Genomic DNA, 16274 nt, shown 5'->3' on the forward strand with positions numbered 1-16274 from the left:
CACAGATTACAGACTGATCCCTGGGGGTTTAAGCAGGCGCACACACTGTGATCATCTTATTGTTTTGGGACCCTTCTAAGAAGAAGGGATTGTCCAAAATAGACAACCCCTTTAATGAATAACAATCCTTTGCAGTAGAATAGACAGTATGAGGTTGGGTTATAGTCGTGCGGTTAATGGGGTCCTCCAGTTTGAACAACCCCTGTTCAAAAGCCTTCTCCCCTGGCAGCTGTTGGGACTCCAGACTATTTAGGGTATGTGCACACGATAACGACCATTACGTCTGAAATTATGGAGCTGTTTTTAGGAGAAAACAGCTCCTGCATTTCGGACGTAATTGCTCGTACTCGCGTTTTGCGAGGCGTCAATTACGGGTGTAATTTTGAGCTGTTCTTCATTGAATTCAGTGAAAAACTGCTCAAATTACGTCCCAAGAAGTGTCCTGCACTTCTTTGACGAGGCAGTCATTTTACGCATCGTCTTTTGACAGCGACGCGTAAAATGACAGGTCGTCGGCACAGTACGTCAGCAAACACATTCAAATGAATGGGCAGATGTTTGCCGACGTATTGGAGCCGTATTTTCAGACGTATATCGAGGCATAAAACGCCTCGTTTACTTCTGAAAATAGGTTGTGTGAACCCAGCTTAACTGTTGTCACTGGTTAAAGGGGTTTTCCACAACCGGACAACTAATGACCTATCGACAACTACTGCATACTATTCAAAACATCCAGTGCATGGAGGCAGCCGAAGCAGCTGATCAGTGCTGGATCGGTCCGGATGTTGGACCCCCACTGATCATATACTGGTGAACTATTCTGTGGATAGGTCATCAGTATGAAGAACAGCACCTAAACTGGACAACCTCTTGAAGGTAAACCCCTTCACACCAAGAAATTAAAAGTTAGGGAGTATATGAAAGATCAAATAGCAAGAAAAACAGGAGAGGGCATCCTGTGAACCCCACAAATCCACAGCAAATACAAAATAGAAAAGTCCCTAAGGATAGTATGTAATATATTACACTATTTACATTTCATCCATTAACAGTCAAAACTAATAAATAATATTTGTAAACCATGTACTAAACATGGCAACCCAGAGGGGAAGTATGAGGATTATCCCTCGAGTTCCCCAAATTATTTTGATATCAAATGTATAGTGAATGTAAATGTGTATGGCATTCAATTGAATGGGGCTGAGCTGCAATACCACACACAGCCTATTGACAAGAGTGGGGCTGTTTCAAGAAGAAAGCAGCCACGTTTTCTAAATACATAAAACCCAATTTAATACTTGTAATTGTTCTGATATTAATGGTAATTGCTTTAGTCCAGGTACTTTTTGATGGAAATCAAAAATTGTCCTCCACTATTAACAAGACAGAATTTTGTTTGGAGCTTCCAGGGTAGTACACCAAAATAAATGAAAGAAGGTCCACTCAAATGATTTTGGGGGGTTGGATCAGTTCAACCTTTTTAAGTAGACTTACATCTTAGGTGCTATATAATACTTATTTTTCATTGTAGGAAGGAGTATTAATATTCAAGTTAGTAGCAGGTGTATGCTGCAAAAAAATTTACTTTTCCAAGGTGAACAGTAGGGGGCGCTTAGTTACATCAAAACGCAACCCATATTGCACCACACTTAACTTTCCTTTGAACAAAATAAGCAGTTAGTACATAGTCATCACTATAGCACCAGGGATGGCACAGTTGTGCAGCTGCCAATATGTGTATTAGGCTTTGTTCACATATGCAACAGGGCTCCGTTCTGGTTCCGTTGTAGCTTTCCGTCAGAATGGAACCCTGACTGAAACAAACGGAAACAATAGGTTTCCATTTGCATCACCATTGATTTCAATGGCGACGGATCCGGTGCCAATGGTTTCCGTTTGTCTCAGTTGTGCAACTACACAATTGATTCCATCAAAACGACGGAACCCTTGCACAACTGAAACAAGTGGAACCCATTGGCACAGGATCCGTCACCATTGAAATCAATGGAAACCTATGGTTTCCGTTTGTGTCAGTCAGGGCTCCTTTCTAACGGAAAGCTCAGACGGAATATCGGAAAGGAGCCCTGACGCAGATGTGAACATAGCCTTATCTACATTACTATAGGATACTAAAGCAAATCCAAAATGTCCATTGTGTCCCAGCTACAGAGGTGGTTTTCCATATCAGCTGTTTCAGTAACTCCTATAGAACATAGTGGACAATCAGCCGCGCGGATGCCACCTGGTCCTTACCACATAGTCCCAACCTGGATTAGCGGTTGGTTGCCACCTCACCAGGCAGGATACGGGTCGGTTACCCCTGTTCTCAATTTAGTTGTTGGTCCCAGAACTGGGACTTGCCTCTTTCAGACATTTATGGCATATCCTCTGGATAAATCTGAACTATCACAATATAGCGTTGTTTAACCCGGTCGGTGAACGCTGTAAAAAAAGTTAAAAGTGATCAAGAAGTCGCATGCACCCCAAATGGTATTGGTAAAAACTACAGCTCGTCCACAAAAAATAAGCCCTCACATCGCTCAATTGACGGAAAAATTAAAAAGTTATGGCTCTCAGAATATGGCGATTTTTTTTTTAAGCAAATATTTTTTTTTTCTAAAGGTGCTAAAACATAAAAAAAACGTAGCAATTTGGTATCGCCATAATCATATCAACCTGTAGAATAAGGCGAACATATCGTTTTTACCACCTGATACACGCCGTAAAAACAAAACCCCCCAAAAAATGGCGTATTCGCTGGTTTTTGACATTTCACCCCATAAATAATTTATTTTCAGCTTCCCAGTACAATATGCGGTACAATAAATGGTTCCATGAAAAACTAAAAATTGTCTCGCAAAAAACAAGTCCTTATATGGCTATGTCTACGAAGGCGGGGAGGAAAAAACGAAAATAAAAACACCTAAGTTTAACTTTTAACCTAAGTAACTATGTAACATGTCAAGATATCAAATAAATGTTCCAGCTGCAGGTTAAATTTCAACCTAGGAAAAAGTTAATGACCAGATATTATATAATAAGGGAACACGTGCGTCCACCCTTTACTTCTCCGCAGCTACTCCAAAATATGCCAACTACTCGGAAAAAACATTTTGTTAGTAGAATGAATGACATTATATGAAAGGTTAGAGGTTACATACATAGAGGGAGAGGTTATATATTATCTTAAGTGGTCATAACACCCAGATTCATAAGGTTTCCTGACCTCATCTTCAGACTCTCGTAGTTAATTAAAAGGATAAACATAAAAGTCCCTGCCCCCGCATCAGAACTGATTGGCTTGCATTATGGAAGCTTTTAATGGACGCTGCTTGAGTCAAAACCTTCAGGTATGAACGGTGTCTAGACTATGACAGCACAAGACTTATCAGGCTAACGTTAGACTTTGGGATCACAGCTAGAAGGCAACCAACGTCTCTCCAGCTTTGGTTGGATAACGTGTTCCATATGTCGACAGTGGAAAAAGTGGGGTAGTGCTGAAGATATCCTTGCTATGCACTGGGTATAATGTTATTTATTGTATTTATATGGCTACTATTAGTTTCATTGGCATTTAATGAATGACAAAACCCTCATTTAGACCTCAGTTCGCATCCACTCACATATAATTTTTTAACCGGCTGAAGTAGCATGTTGAGTGAAAAATACATACAAGAGTTGATAGGATGATGGAACAATTTCTAAATTGTTTTAATCTTTTGATCCTTCGACTTTCAATTATGTTGTTAAGGAGAATCTGTCACCAGACAGACTCTTTTTTGACCCTTTGGGGGCGCCAATTTAAAGCATGTGAATATAAAATTCATGGTCTCTCCTTCGGATAGGCCATCAACGTGTGATTGGTGGGGCTCCAACCTCTGGGACCCTCAGATTCAGCAGAAAGGATTGGCCGTGGCCCCTCCCCCCTTCACTGCAGTACCTAACACAGCGCTGTCACGGTAGGGCGTGTTCACATCAGCGTTCGGTTTCCGTTCATGAGTTCCGTCAGACCTTTCCGTCTGAGGATCCCATCAACGGAAAGGCAAACGGAAACCATAGCTTCCGTTTGCATTACCATTGATTTCAATGGTAATGCTTCCGTTGCTAATGGTTTCTGTTAGTCTCCGTTCCGTAAGGTTTCCGTTGTTCTGGTGGAATCAATAGCGTAGTCGACTGCGCTATTGTTTACCCTTCCCCCAAAAAAACTACTTTAAGTTTAAACTTCTTGGAAATCTTCTTTAAGTTTAGCAAATCAAATTTATAGCAAAAAAGCTTAAAAACCCCTACAAAGCAAATTAGCTTCTATATCCACAAGTTCATTTCAAGTTCTACATAAAAATACCAAGCCTGTGTCTAACTGCGATTTCGCTGAAAATGTCGCAACACTTGGCTTTCTGTTGCAGGTTTTGCATCCCCATTGTATTCAAAACCCGCGACAGAAAAGCAAGAAAACGCTGCATAAATTGACATGCCGCGGATTTAACGGTCAACTTATTAACGTTCACGCTGCCGTTTTTTTTTTGCAGCAGCAGTGCGCATGACATTTTCTAAATCTCATCCACTGCTACTGTGAATGCAGCGGAATTTCCGCACAGAATTTCGTTGCAGAAATTCTTTACGTTACGCTAGGTGGGAACCCGGGATTAATGCACTTTTTGGTGCCGTTTTTTGAGCCAAACACAGGAGTGGCCACAAAAGAAAGGTGATGTATCCGTTTTTTCTTTATACCTGTCCTTCCTTTAGGATCCACTTCTGGCTTTGGCTCAAAAAACTGATCAAAAACTGCACCAAAACTGTGTGTGTGTGATCCTGGCCTAAAGTAATATAACAAGACTCAACGCAATAACATGAAAATCCTTTTAAAATTGAACTGAAATCTACATAAAAAATTATAATAAAAACAGAATTCGCTTCCAGAAACCGTTAATTCCTTTTAGAAATATTATAGTATAAAATAAAACTTAAAAAGAAAGACGTACCACAGCATTAAAATAGAATCGTAAAAACATCCTGCGCTGATTCTAGTCACATTTCCATCATTATCATGTTATTCACCTTTAAATCCCGTATTAGATCTGACAAAAGCCATAAATTGAAAAGAGAAACCAAAAATAGCACAAGCTTGACTCTCCGTAAGGCTGCGGTCACACGCGGCAGATTTTGCTACAGAAATTTCTGCGACTGAAAATCAGTTCCAATCATCCGAATGAATTTCTGCAAGTTCCATTCAGATGAATGGAACTGATTTTCAGAGAATTTCTGCAACAAAATCTGTCACGTGTGAATTTACCCTGAGGGACTTCTCTATGCAAAACTAATCTCAATTCTCATTCGTTATTTCCAATGGCGATAAATTCTGCATTACCTGAAATAATCCGTTTTACAGAATATCTCCTTGTTCTTGATATAGCAGCTGTTGTGTTGCCTCAGAGACGTCCGACACACCGAACACTCTAGACATCTGACGTGCCATATTAAGTTATTCACCTGGAAATATAAGGAACAATAATCAGAATTACAGATTGTCAATCAGTGTAATAAATAAAGAAATTAACAATAGTGTTTATCAAGTCGTCATTTCCTCAGAGGAACACAAGAAATAAATCGAAAACCTTTATTAAAGCAAGAGACTAGAAGACCCGGTGTCTGGAAGTCTCGTCATTTAGAACTAAGAACTAGACTAGTTCCCCGTGTCGCAAATTGCCTCTGTATTACAAACCTAAAGCCCGATTCCGTTGTATACGTCCGTGTGTTGTGCGTGAAACCTATGCAACTCAATGGGCTATTCAGACATGCGTGAGTTTTCACGGAGCGAGTGTCCATTGCGTGAAACTCACTGCATGTCCCATTTTGGTGCGTTTTTGCGGATCAGACGTGGTCCGTGTGCTGTCACGCACCAGTTGCTAAAGAAATGCAGAAAAAAAAAAAAAAATGCTCACCAACACTGACTTAAAAACGGATGCCCCAACGAACACACGCTGATGCCATATGGAACTGCAACGCAAGAAAAACGCTGCATTTTTTACGAGCGCAAAATGGACATCTTCGTGTGAATCTAGCCTCGGAACCCTTCATAGTTCTATTGAACCAAACTTTTATCATCATAGGGTTTTATGCAATATGTCTATCTGAAACAAGCCAAAAGGTAAAGAATAGACAAAACTAAGCGGAACCCCCAAAGCGGAGAGTCAAAATACCTCCTCGCCACCCCCAAGAGTGCCCACTTTTAACCCCCCCCTCCCCCCGCCACGGACACTATGGGGCAGATTTACTTAGACTGGAGTTTGCTTTGTCAGTCTTAATCTAGACTTAAGAAATAATTTTGGTGCATCTTTGGCTGTCTGTGAACCAGAAGTTGAAATCTACGCCTGCTATGGTGTAAATTTGAGCGATAATTTACGCCATTTTCTGGCATAAATTATATTAACTTTGTCGATGGCCCATAACTCTGCCCATTTGCACATTTTAACGCCACAAAATGATGTAAAGCCGTTAAGAAATTTTTCCTATGTATATAGCAGTTGAGATTGATGAAGGTTAAGAACCACTTTCATCTTCTTTATCCATGACCTTAGGCTAACCAAACGGCACAACATGTAGAGTGTAACGTCTATGGCCGTGGCCCGTCGTTCTGACTTACCCTCTGACGGCCGCGGCCATGGACATGTGAGTTCTCGTCGGCATCTCCCTCCTGGGAGACGCCGGCACTCACTTCCTGCTTCAGAGACTGTCTCACGCAGGGCGCGCATGCCCGCACATGCACGGCCTTAAGGGGCCAGTGCACGCATTATTGCAGGTGATCTGTAATCAGTCCAGAATGCTGCTGGTCTATAAAAAGGGCTCTGCCCTCTCGATCCTTGCCTGAGCGTTGTTGTATACCTAAAGTTTGTCTTGCAAATGGTCTCCTAGTGTTTTCCAGTTCCCAGTGTTACCCGTTCCTGCTGCCTTTACCCTGTATCCTGTGCAACCATGAGTCTGTGTCGTCTAGAGTTGAAGTCGAGCTGTGTCTTCAGCTGCATCTACTGTGTTACACCCACCGGGTGTCTGTCTGCTCTCGGAGCCTTATCTTAAGCCTGAATCACCGCTACTGTCTACATTGCCACAGGTACACTTTCTGGACTATAGACATTGTATTGTACCTGGTTGGCCAGCTGCCTATCCGCTACGCGGTACGGCCCAGTGGGTCCACACCCCGCGCCGTGACATAGAGATTATATCCACCCAATAAATATCATTTGTGGATGGACTTTTACTTCTTTATTATATTTGTAATCTTTGTCTCATTTATACTGCTATTAAGCAGGACACAAATACTATTTTGTTATATAGAAACCTAGTATGTAATTTTACACTATTGCAATTCCCACCCGGGAGCGGGCAGCTTTGATAGCAGTTTTCTTGAAATATGCAATAGATCTTGGCCACCAGTTCACATAAAGGACACTACAGAGCCAGCTCTGCTATACGGGAAGGTTGTGGTTGTAAGTAAAGACTTGACACATTTGAGTGTGTTTACATTCACCCACCACATCTGTCAGATCTTGTACGTATTCATTATAAATATACCCTATATAAACACGACCAGTGTTAATCCAACAAATTGTCATGGGACCTCTCTATCCGGGTGCTATTCTTAGGGGTCATCCTTCGAAATGAATAGAGATGAAAGGAAGTTTTACCTACAATGGAGAAGAATGTTCTTCAGACTATGCCAGTCACTATGCGGAATCAATGATTGGCCAGATTGGGAGACAATCTGACATGTTTGCACAAGAGATGGACGGTAAAAGGGAATATTCATCCACATTATACATCAGCGGGGAGTTAATTTCCACCCTGATGTAATTTACAAGGGCTCTAGTATGGAGGAAGATGTCATGTTCATTTCCATTGGCACATTGAAGCGTGTGATATAAAAGGCACAGAGTCTAACGCGGATTGTCAAAACACACTGGAGGCAGCCATTTTGGACTGAATAAATATGCCGCTCATCAACTCAATAGTGATTAAAATACCAGCGGCATGGAACTATTGATTCCAGAAAGAGGCCAGCTTTTCTATTAGCAAAAAAAATACAAAATAGAAAAAAAAATATTGGACCTCAGTACAAAAGTGCAGACAAATGGGCTTACAGGGGTTTTGGTAGGCTCTGAAGATACCTAGGACCAGGGCCAGCCTTAGGGGTGTGCGACCTGTGCGAGTGCACGGGGCGCTGCACCCTCCCAGCATGTAGGGGGCGCCACTGGGCTCCGCCTCTGCTCTGTCCTCTGCTCTTAGTTACACACATGGAGTAAACAAGAAGCGAGGAGCAAGAGCAGAGGAGGATCATCCTGAAAAAAACCTGTAATCCCATCAGCAAGGTGAGATGGAAAGTGCCTATGTGTGTCTGTGTTTGTATAAATGTCTCTGTGTTTGTATGTGTATTTGTTTACAGTGTGTGTGTGTGTGTGTGTGTCTGTGTGTGTGTGTGTGTGTGTGTGTGTGTGTGTGTGTGTGTGTGTGTGTGTGTGTGTGTGTGTGTGTACATATATGTGTCTGCATGTGTTTATGTCTCAGTAAGTGTGTGTATTTAACATTAAAGTAGAACAGATAAAATGAAGATATCTGTGCTGCCCCTATATACTATGTTGCCCCTTATATAATATGCTGTCCCTATATACTATGCTGCCCCTATATATTATGCTGCCCCATATATACTATGTTGCCACTATATACTACTCTGCCCCTATATAATATGCTGCCCCTATATACTATGCTACCCCTTTATACTATGCTGCCCTTATATAATATGCTGCCCCTTATATACTATGCTTGCCCTTAAATACTAGGCTACCCCTATATACTATGCTGCCCCTTATATACTATGCTGCCCCTTATATACCATGCTGCCTCTTATATACTATGCTGCCCTAAATACTATGCTGCCTCCTATATGCTATGATGTCCCTATATACTATGCTGCCCCTTACGTACTATGCTGCACCTATATTCTATGCTGCCTTAGATTATTTGTACTCAGAGAGTTATCGCTGTGTTACCTGTAGTGTTAGATAGGACTGCATGTGAAATCTACTACTCTATCTGTAGTGTGTATATTTGTGCCTGTGTGGGTATATATGGGTCTGTTTGTGAATGTGTCTTTGTGCTTGTATATATGTGCCCTTTATGTATTTGTCTATGTTCCTGTCTGTGTATTTATGTGTGTGCCGGTGTGTGTGTGTGTGTGTGTGTGTGTGTGTGTGTGTGTGTGTGTGTGTGTGTGTATATCTGTCTGTACGTCAATATATTTACCTGTATGTATATATTCCAGATGTGTGTATGTATATTTGCCTGTATATCTAAGTATCTGTCTTTATGTATGTGCAGTATATGTGTTCCAGTATGTGCGTGTCTATATATATATGGTTAATTTTTGGTTTGTGGAGGGCAGCATTAGAGAGTCCCGCATAGGGCGCCATCCAACCAAAGGCAGGCCCTGCTAAGGACACAATGGGGCTCTGATGAAGATGCAGATACAATAGAATGCGGAGATCGCTGGTCCCAAGAGAACCAGGGCACATTCTTCCAATGCCACAGTGCTTGCATATCACCCATCATACACCAAAACAATGCCGTTGCACATAGAAGGTCCTGACGCAGCACAGAAAGCGCAGCGTAAGGACGTATGCATTGCGTCACCGGGACCTGAAGTGGCACCCTGTTGGGATCCAGGATGGGCCTTGAGGAATAGCCAGGGTTGGCGGACCCAGAAGAAAAGCCAGGAGTGGTAAGTAAATACTTTTATTTTACTCTTTATGTCTGATCTGGGGGTCTGATTTAGGGTTTTGATCTGGGGGGATCCATACTGGCGGCAGGGGTTCAGGATAGGGGCTCCATGAAGGGGGGGTCCATGATGAGTGAGGCTCCTATTCAAAAGTGTGGCATGAGGCCCCCGCATTCTATAGTTACGCCCCTGTGCACCATATGTATTACAGATTTTCTTGGGGCTAGGTAATTTGGGGATATACCAGGTATGTGCACCAAACCAATGAGCAAACCCTACCATACAGTTTTCTCCTCCAATGCAAGTTGCATATTTAAAAAAAAAAAATATTTGTTGCCATCGCCATTTTTGACAACAAAACAACACAAATTAATCTTTCATACAAACAAGACTTTTGATACATAACCCCCAATTTATTGGCAGAATGAAAATAGGAACCTGACTTGTTTTTATAAATGAGGCCATTTGTCAACCTTCTAGAAATCTATCCGTTCATAACTAGTTCAGAACTATCAGTCAGAGAGAAATGGGGGCACTTAAGGCGTTCTATATTATCACAGCTTCTGCCCATGTGCCTGAAGTAAATGAGTTGTGACCCAAATACATGTTTTAAACAAGTATCTCCCATGCCTGTACAGGGAACACAGTGCCACTACAAGACTGCTATATATATCTATACTTTTAAAGGGGTTATCTTATTTAGATGGCCCATAGTCAAATACTAGTAATTCAGAGTGTGCTTTGTTCAGGACTCTCATGTATTAGCCAAAGCAATAAGTGGCTAGAAAGAAAGTCTCTAGTTTATTAGAACCCGGCATGTTACAGGGACAGCCTATTGATTTCAATGGAAATTGTGCAATGCTTCATGCTTCCTGTAGTGGTGCTGCAGGATAATTGTCGGGTTGGGTTCCCCCACAGATTACAGCTGATTGTCGTGGGTCTCGGTAGCAGGACAGCCTTTGGTCAGTTCATTGTTGGAGAACCCTTCTAAAAAAAACTAGACATAAATATAATAAAAAGACAAAGAAAGACGTCATTTTTGATAATTAGATCAAAAATAATTATACATATTTATTCTTTATTTATTTCTCTTAATTATATTGCTAACATATTCCACAGAACTTAACAGAAGTTGTCCTCACTAACTGTCCCCAGTGAAGCTCACAATCTAAATAGTCTAACTGGAAAATGTATTATCTATATACTTTAGTTTTCTGGCATAGAAAAGTAGCAAAAGCATCAAAAGTTGAAATTTGCCAAAAAATTGCGACATTTGATGCATTTATGCCACCCACACCATTTTTCCAAAAAGGCGTGTGGGGCTTAGCACAAGGGCCGTGGCCTTTTGCTATCTGACAGATTTACTAGCATTTATGTCAGAAACTGGCGTAAATTATAGCGGTGATCTACCCCATCTTGCAGCCAGAGATACGCCTAATTTATTCTGAAGTGTGTGCCTCTTATTAAGTCATACACATCTTACTCCAGCTATCTGGCGTACAAAATGCTAGTCTTAAAAATATTTTTGGAGTCTGGGAAGAAAACCCCACAAACACTGGGTTGAAATTGAACCCGGGACACCCGTACCACCAGGCGACAGTGCTAGGTATTGATCCACCACACTGCCCACTAAAGTCACTAGCATTGGTGGAATACACCAAAATTGCTAATTAAAATGGCAATTAAAAAAAACCTTTCCCTTTTCTCTCAAATCAGTGTATTGATAAATCTAAATTTTAAGGAATTTTTTGTAAGGAAAAAAAGTAATAGTAAAAGTCTGGTGTACAAACAAGTGGCTTTATATTTGGTAGATTTTAAAAGAACATTGCAGATTACAAAAGGTATTTATTCTATAGAAAGACTGTAAATACTGGAGAACATTTGTTTCCCTGAAGAAACGTGGAAAAAGAAAACGATGTCCATATGGGTTATGACCAGTAATGGAAAATAAACTCTAGTTGTATCAAGAGAACATTTCCCTTTTAAGTCAATGCCAGTCACCGAGAGAGGTGGAAGGTCACCTGTCATTTCATCATGCCTGCTTTACCCTCGCTCTGTTTCCTCTTTTGCCGCAATTATCAGGGAAAGTCATAACATGAGTCATAGGAGTTGTGAGAAAGTCCAAAATGTTTTTGATTTTCTTTTAAAGAATGATCAAAAGTAGACGTTTTAACCGAAATAAATAAAACAATACATACAATAGATGCGTAACTGTCTGGTAACTGTGTCTTTATGTCCTTCGGGAAACTTTTTGTAAAATACTTTTTGTCAGAGAAGATATTTTTCTTACATTTGGGGATTTTATTGAAGAAACATTTTTGGTCTGGCTTATAAGATAGAACGATACCATGCACACATAATATTAACCACTTCACAGTCATGTTTATTACACACAGTACCAGATTTGCATGTCAGGAGCCTGAAGGCACAAAGCGCCTGGCACCATTTTTTTAAAATAAAATTACAACCACTCCCTTTAAGTTAATAAAGACACAATCTTAAAGGAACAGTCCAGGTGAAGCTGATACAATGTTGTATGCTTAGTTCAGGATCAATTTAGCGGTGCATGATTTATGGATTCATAGAACACCAAAATTATATTTCTTGTGTCATGCTCCGCCCCCTCAGGTCCTGCTCTAAGTATAAAAAGTGTTTCAGTTCTATGTGAAGTGTTCTTTTAACTTTAAAAGAATGAACATATATTTGATAGGACTACAGCAACAACACCCTCCACAAGGACTACAATGTGAAGTATATTGTATCAAACTGAATCAACATTTGGAATCTTTAGCATAAATATGATTTTGTTAAGGGGAGGTTCAGGAATATAGACATGGATAAGCACCCCGACACACATATGCACTTGCCAGTCAACGCCCTCATAACAAAACTTGCTAAAAGTGCCAGCGACAATGGTTTAATAAGGCCTCATTTACACGAGCGTAATATACGCGAGTGCGACGCGCGTGCTTTTCACGCGTGTCGTACGCACCTATATTAGTCTATGGGGCAGTGCAGACAGTGCGTGAGTTTTGCGCAGCGTGAGTCCGCTGCGTAAAACTCACGACATGTTCTATATTTCGCCGTTTTTCACGCATCACGCACCCATTGAAGTCAATGGGTGCGTGAAAACCACGCAGGTCGCACGGAAGCATTTCCGTGCGAACTGCGTGAATCGCGCAACAGCTGTCAAACTCTGAATATAAACAGAAAAGTGCCACGTGCTTTTCTGTTTACAAACATCCAAACGGAGAGTCATAATGATGGCGGCTGCGCGAAAATCATGCAGCCGCGCATCATACGCTGCTGACACACGCAGCTGTTAAGTGCCTTTTGTGCACGCAAAACGCAGCGTTTTTTGCGTGCGCAAAACGCACACGCTCGTGTAAATCAGGCCGAACAGTGCCAATAACATACCCCTAAAAAATCCAACCACATGACCCCTAATTAGTTCCAGCCACTTGCCCCACAACAGTGCAGCCGCAGAGCCCTCTAAACCGTTACACAGTGTAAACACTTGTTCCCTTCTTATTGCCAGCCCTTGCACTTACCCCGAACTGGTGGCAATCCTTTCTATCTACAATTATATATGTAAACATATATGGATATACCGGCCCCTGATGTACAGTAATACAGGAAATTATTAACTTTTTTTTACGTGTTTCTTATGTGGCTTGTATAACATTATTATTTTGGTACATAGACAATCTGTACCTTGAGCAGGTATCTGTCTAGGATCTCCAAGCCACAACTGGAGCAGATGTTCTTCCCATCTGAAGGTGCAGAAGAGGATGAAGAAGATGGTGGGGAACACACTGATGGAGTTGAGGGAGGGCTTGGTGAAGAGTGGTCCTCTTTCTCCAGATTACACGGAAGATTTTCATCATCTGACTGTGACTGAGGAAAGAAAAAATAATTATTGATTACAATCATATTTATTCTCTATATAATAATCTTTGGTATATGTAGATTAAAAGCTTGAAGCCTTCTTTAATAATATAATCATAAATGCTAAAAAAAACACAGGCACTTTCTAAATATTAATTCCTAAAGGTACATTGATACAACATTTTGGTACAATTATTTCATGCTCAATTTATATCTAACTGCTGCTATGTATGGCCTTGCCTGTGTTTTAGAGTACCTTAGGGTATGTTCACACAGAGTTTTTTCAGGCGTATTTCAGAAAGATAAACGGTCGCAATTACGCTCCAAAATACGTCTTGGAAGCGCCTGCATACAGCTTTACATTGATTTATATGGTTAAAAGCTGGGTAGTGCATATGAGTCGTCAATTTACTCTGCCTAAGAAACACTTCAAAAGCATTTGGCAAATCTGCCTCAAAAATACCTGGTTTATGGAAGTTGTTTTTTGGGGCATATTAGGAGGCATAAAATATGTCTTCTATATGCCCGTGTGAACATACCCTTAGTGTGCACTTGTCTATGCCAAACAGCTCAATCGTTGGGCCACATTTGAAATAATATATTACTGGAAAGTTCACATCATGAGATGAGACCCCATGCACACGACCGTAAAACCGCAGACCGTACCAGGGTCCGCGGTTTTACTAACCCATTCGGTTCTATTGGTTGCGGACACCTTCCGTAGCGCTACGGATGGGTGTCCGTGCCGTAGAACCGTGCCGGGATTTATGGAGCATGTCCGTTTTTTTGTGTTTTACGGGCCATGCTCCTATACTCTATATAGGAGCATGACCCAAAAATGCGGGCGGCCGTCAGCAGCCAGCCGTGCCTGCAATCGTGGGCTGTGATTACGGGCACGGTCGTGTGCATGGGGCCTTAGTCTTGTGATAATTATTTGGACCAGGACAAGGCTACATACTGTACCACAAGGGCAATATCATTTTTTATGTTCAGTTATATAGTACCAACATTTTCTGAAGCGCTATACAGAGAGTGTCAACACTCACATCCTTCACTGTCCGCAATGGGGCTCTCAGTCTAAAACATACATTAGGGTTAATTTCATAGGAAGCAACCAACTTATCAGTATGTTTTTCCAGTGTAAGAGGAAACCGAAGTACCTGTAGGAAACCCACACAAACAAGGGCCAATTTGACTCCTGGACCCCAGTGCAGGACCATGTCATGACAGTATCAGAGTATTAGGGTATGTTCACACACAGTGTTTTCAGACGTAATTCGTGCGTTTTACGCCTCGAATTACGCCTGAAAACGGCTCCATTACACCTGCAAATATCTGCCTATTGCTTGCAATAGGATTTACTATGTTCTGTTCCCACGAGCCTTTATTTTACGCATCACTATCACAATACGGCGCGTAAAATGACGGCTCGTCAAAAGAAGTGCAGGACACTTCTTGGGACGTTTTTGGAGGCGTTTTTCATTGACTCCATTGAAAAACAGCTCCAAAAACGGCCGTAAAAAAACGCAGCGAAAAACGCGAGTTGTTAAAAAAACATCTGAAAATCAGGAGCTGTTTTCGCCTGAAAACAGCTCTGTATTTTCAGACGTTTTTGCTCACTGCGTGCGCACATACCCTTACAGGCAGAGGCGTAACTTGTATTATGGGACCAATGCAAATTCCATAACAGGGGCCCCCCAACTATCACACATTATTCATGGTACTGGTTTCTTCATAGGGGCCAGGGAGAGCTTTTGGACCCCTTTGGGGTTTAGGGCCGAGATGCGACCACATCCTCTACACACGATAGTTGCAGCGCTGATCCCAGGAGAGCTAATCAGATGGGTGAGGATCTTGTCATGTAGATTGCAAAGAAAGTTCATGCACTCGGCTTGTTTATTAACGCACCCATAGAAAGGTGATGTAGTAAAACAGGTATGAAACTAAAACAGTTTGCCTTAATAAAGTGACGTTTTATCATATCTTGATTTTTTTTGTATGGGGTGATTATGGTGCCCAGTTTAATGAGAGCTCCTATAAACTCAAGGCCCTTTTACACTGGGCAATTATCGGGTATACAAGCGTTCATATAACGCTGTAAACAGGGCAGTGATCAGCAGATAAACAAGCAAACGATGGTTCATCTGTTGATCGTATTGTTTAAAAAACGGAAATATTATAGTTGTCGGCAGCACATCTCCCTGTGTAAACAGGGAGACGCGCTGCCGACATTATAATAATTTATGGGGACGAGTGATCGGAGTAAGGACCTATCGATAGCTACTTGTGACAGGAGCAAAATAGCGCCGATCAACGAGCTGTCTCGTTAATCGGCACTCTTTGCACCGGCCAAAATTTTGGCCGGTGTAATAGGCCCTTAAGTGATCTACTCGATCATAGAAAACAGATCTGTTATCTGACAGCTCTTCAATACTATCTTTCATCCACCATAGCCAAGTAGTGACACCTACTACCTGTCCTAGCCCTGGCTTTAAAGTAATGTGTGGCCCTCTACAGGAGTCAAGGGCCACATTTATGGCCCTGATACTGTGGCAAGTTGATTCCCACTACTCTTTATCATACTCCTGCCTGCTGTATTATGAACAAAATCACAAGAAGCATT

The 16274-nt window shown here is 41.5% G+C and overlaps 1 protein-coding gene across 2 annotated transcripts in view; it reads right to left on the reverse strand.

Annotated features, from left to right (window-relative positions):
* The window catches only part of LHX6 (LIM homeobox 6), a 133707-nt gene that overhangs the window by 74552 nt on the left and 42881 nt on the right, over window positions 1–16274 (reverse strand). For both annotated transcript variants that reach the window (XM_075834225.1, XM_075834227.1), the window contains exons 2-3: window positions 13478–13660; window positions 5366–5487 (exon numbers count right to left, since the gene is read on the reverse strand). In XM_075834225.1, coding sequence (XP_075690340.1) covers window positions 5366–5487; window positions 13478–13660 — 305 coding nt within the window. The remainder of the gene's footprint in view (window positions 1–5365; window positions 5488–13477; window positions 13661–16274) is intronic.

Source organism: Rhinoderma darwinii, chromosome 8, assembly GCF_050947455.1.
Source record: "Rhinoderma darwinii isolate aRhiDar2 chromosome 8, aRhiDar2.hap1, whole genome shotgun sequence".
NCBI lineage: Eukaryota > Metazoa > Chordata > Amphibia > Anura > Rhinodermatidae > Rhinoderma > Rhinoderma darwinii.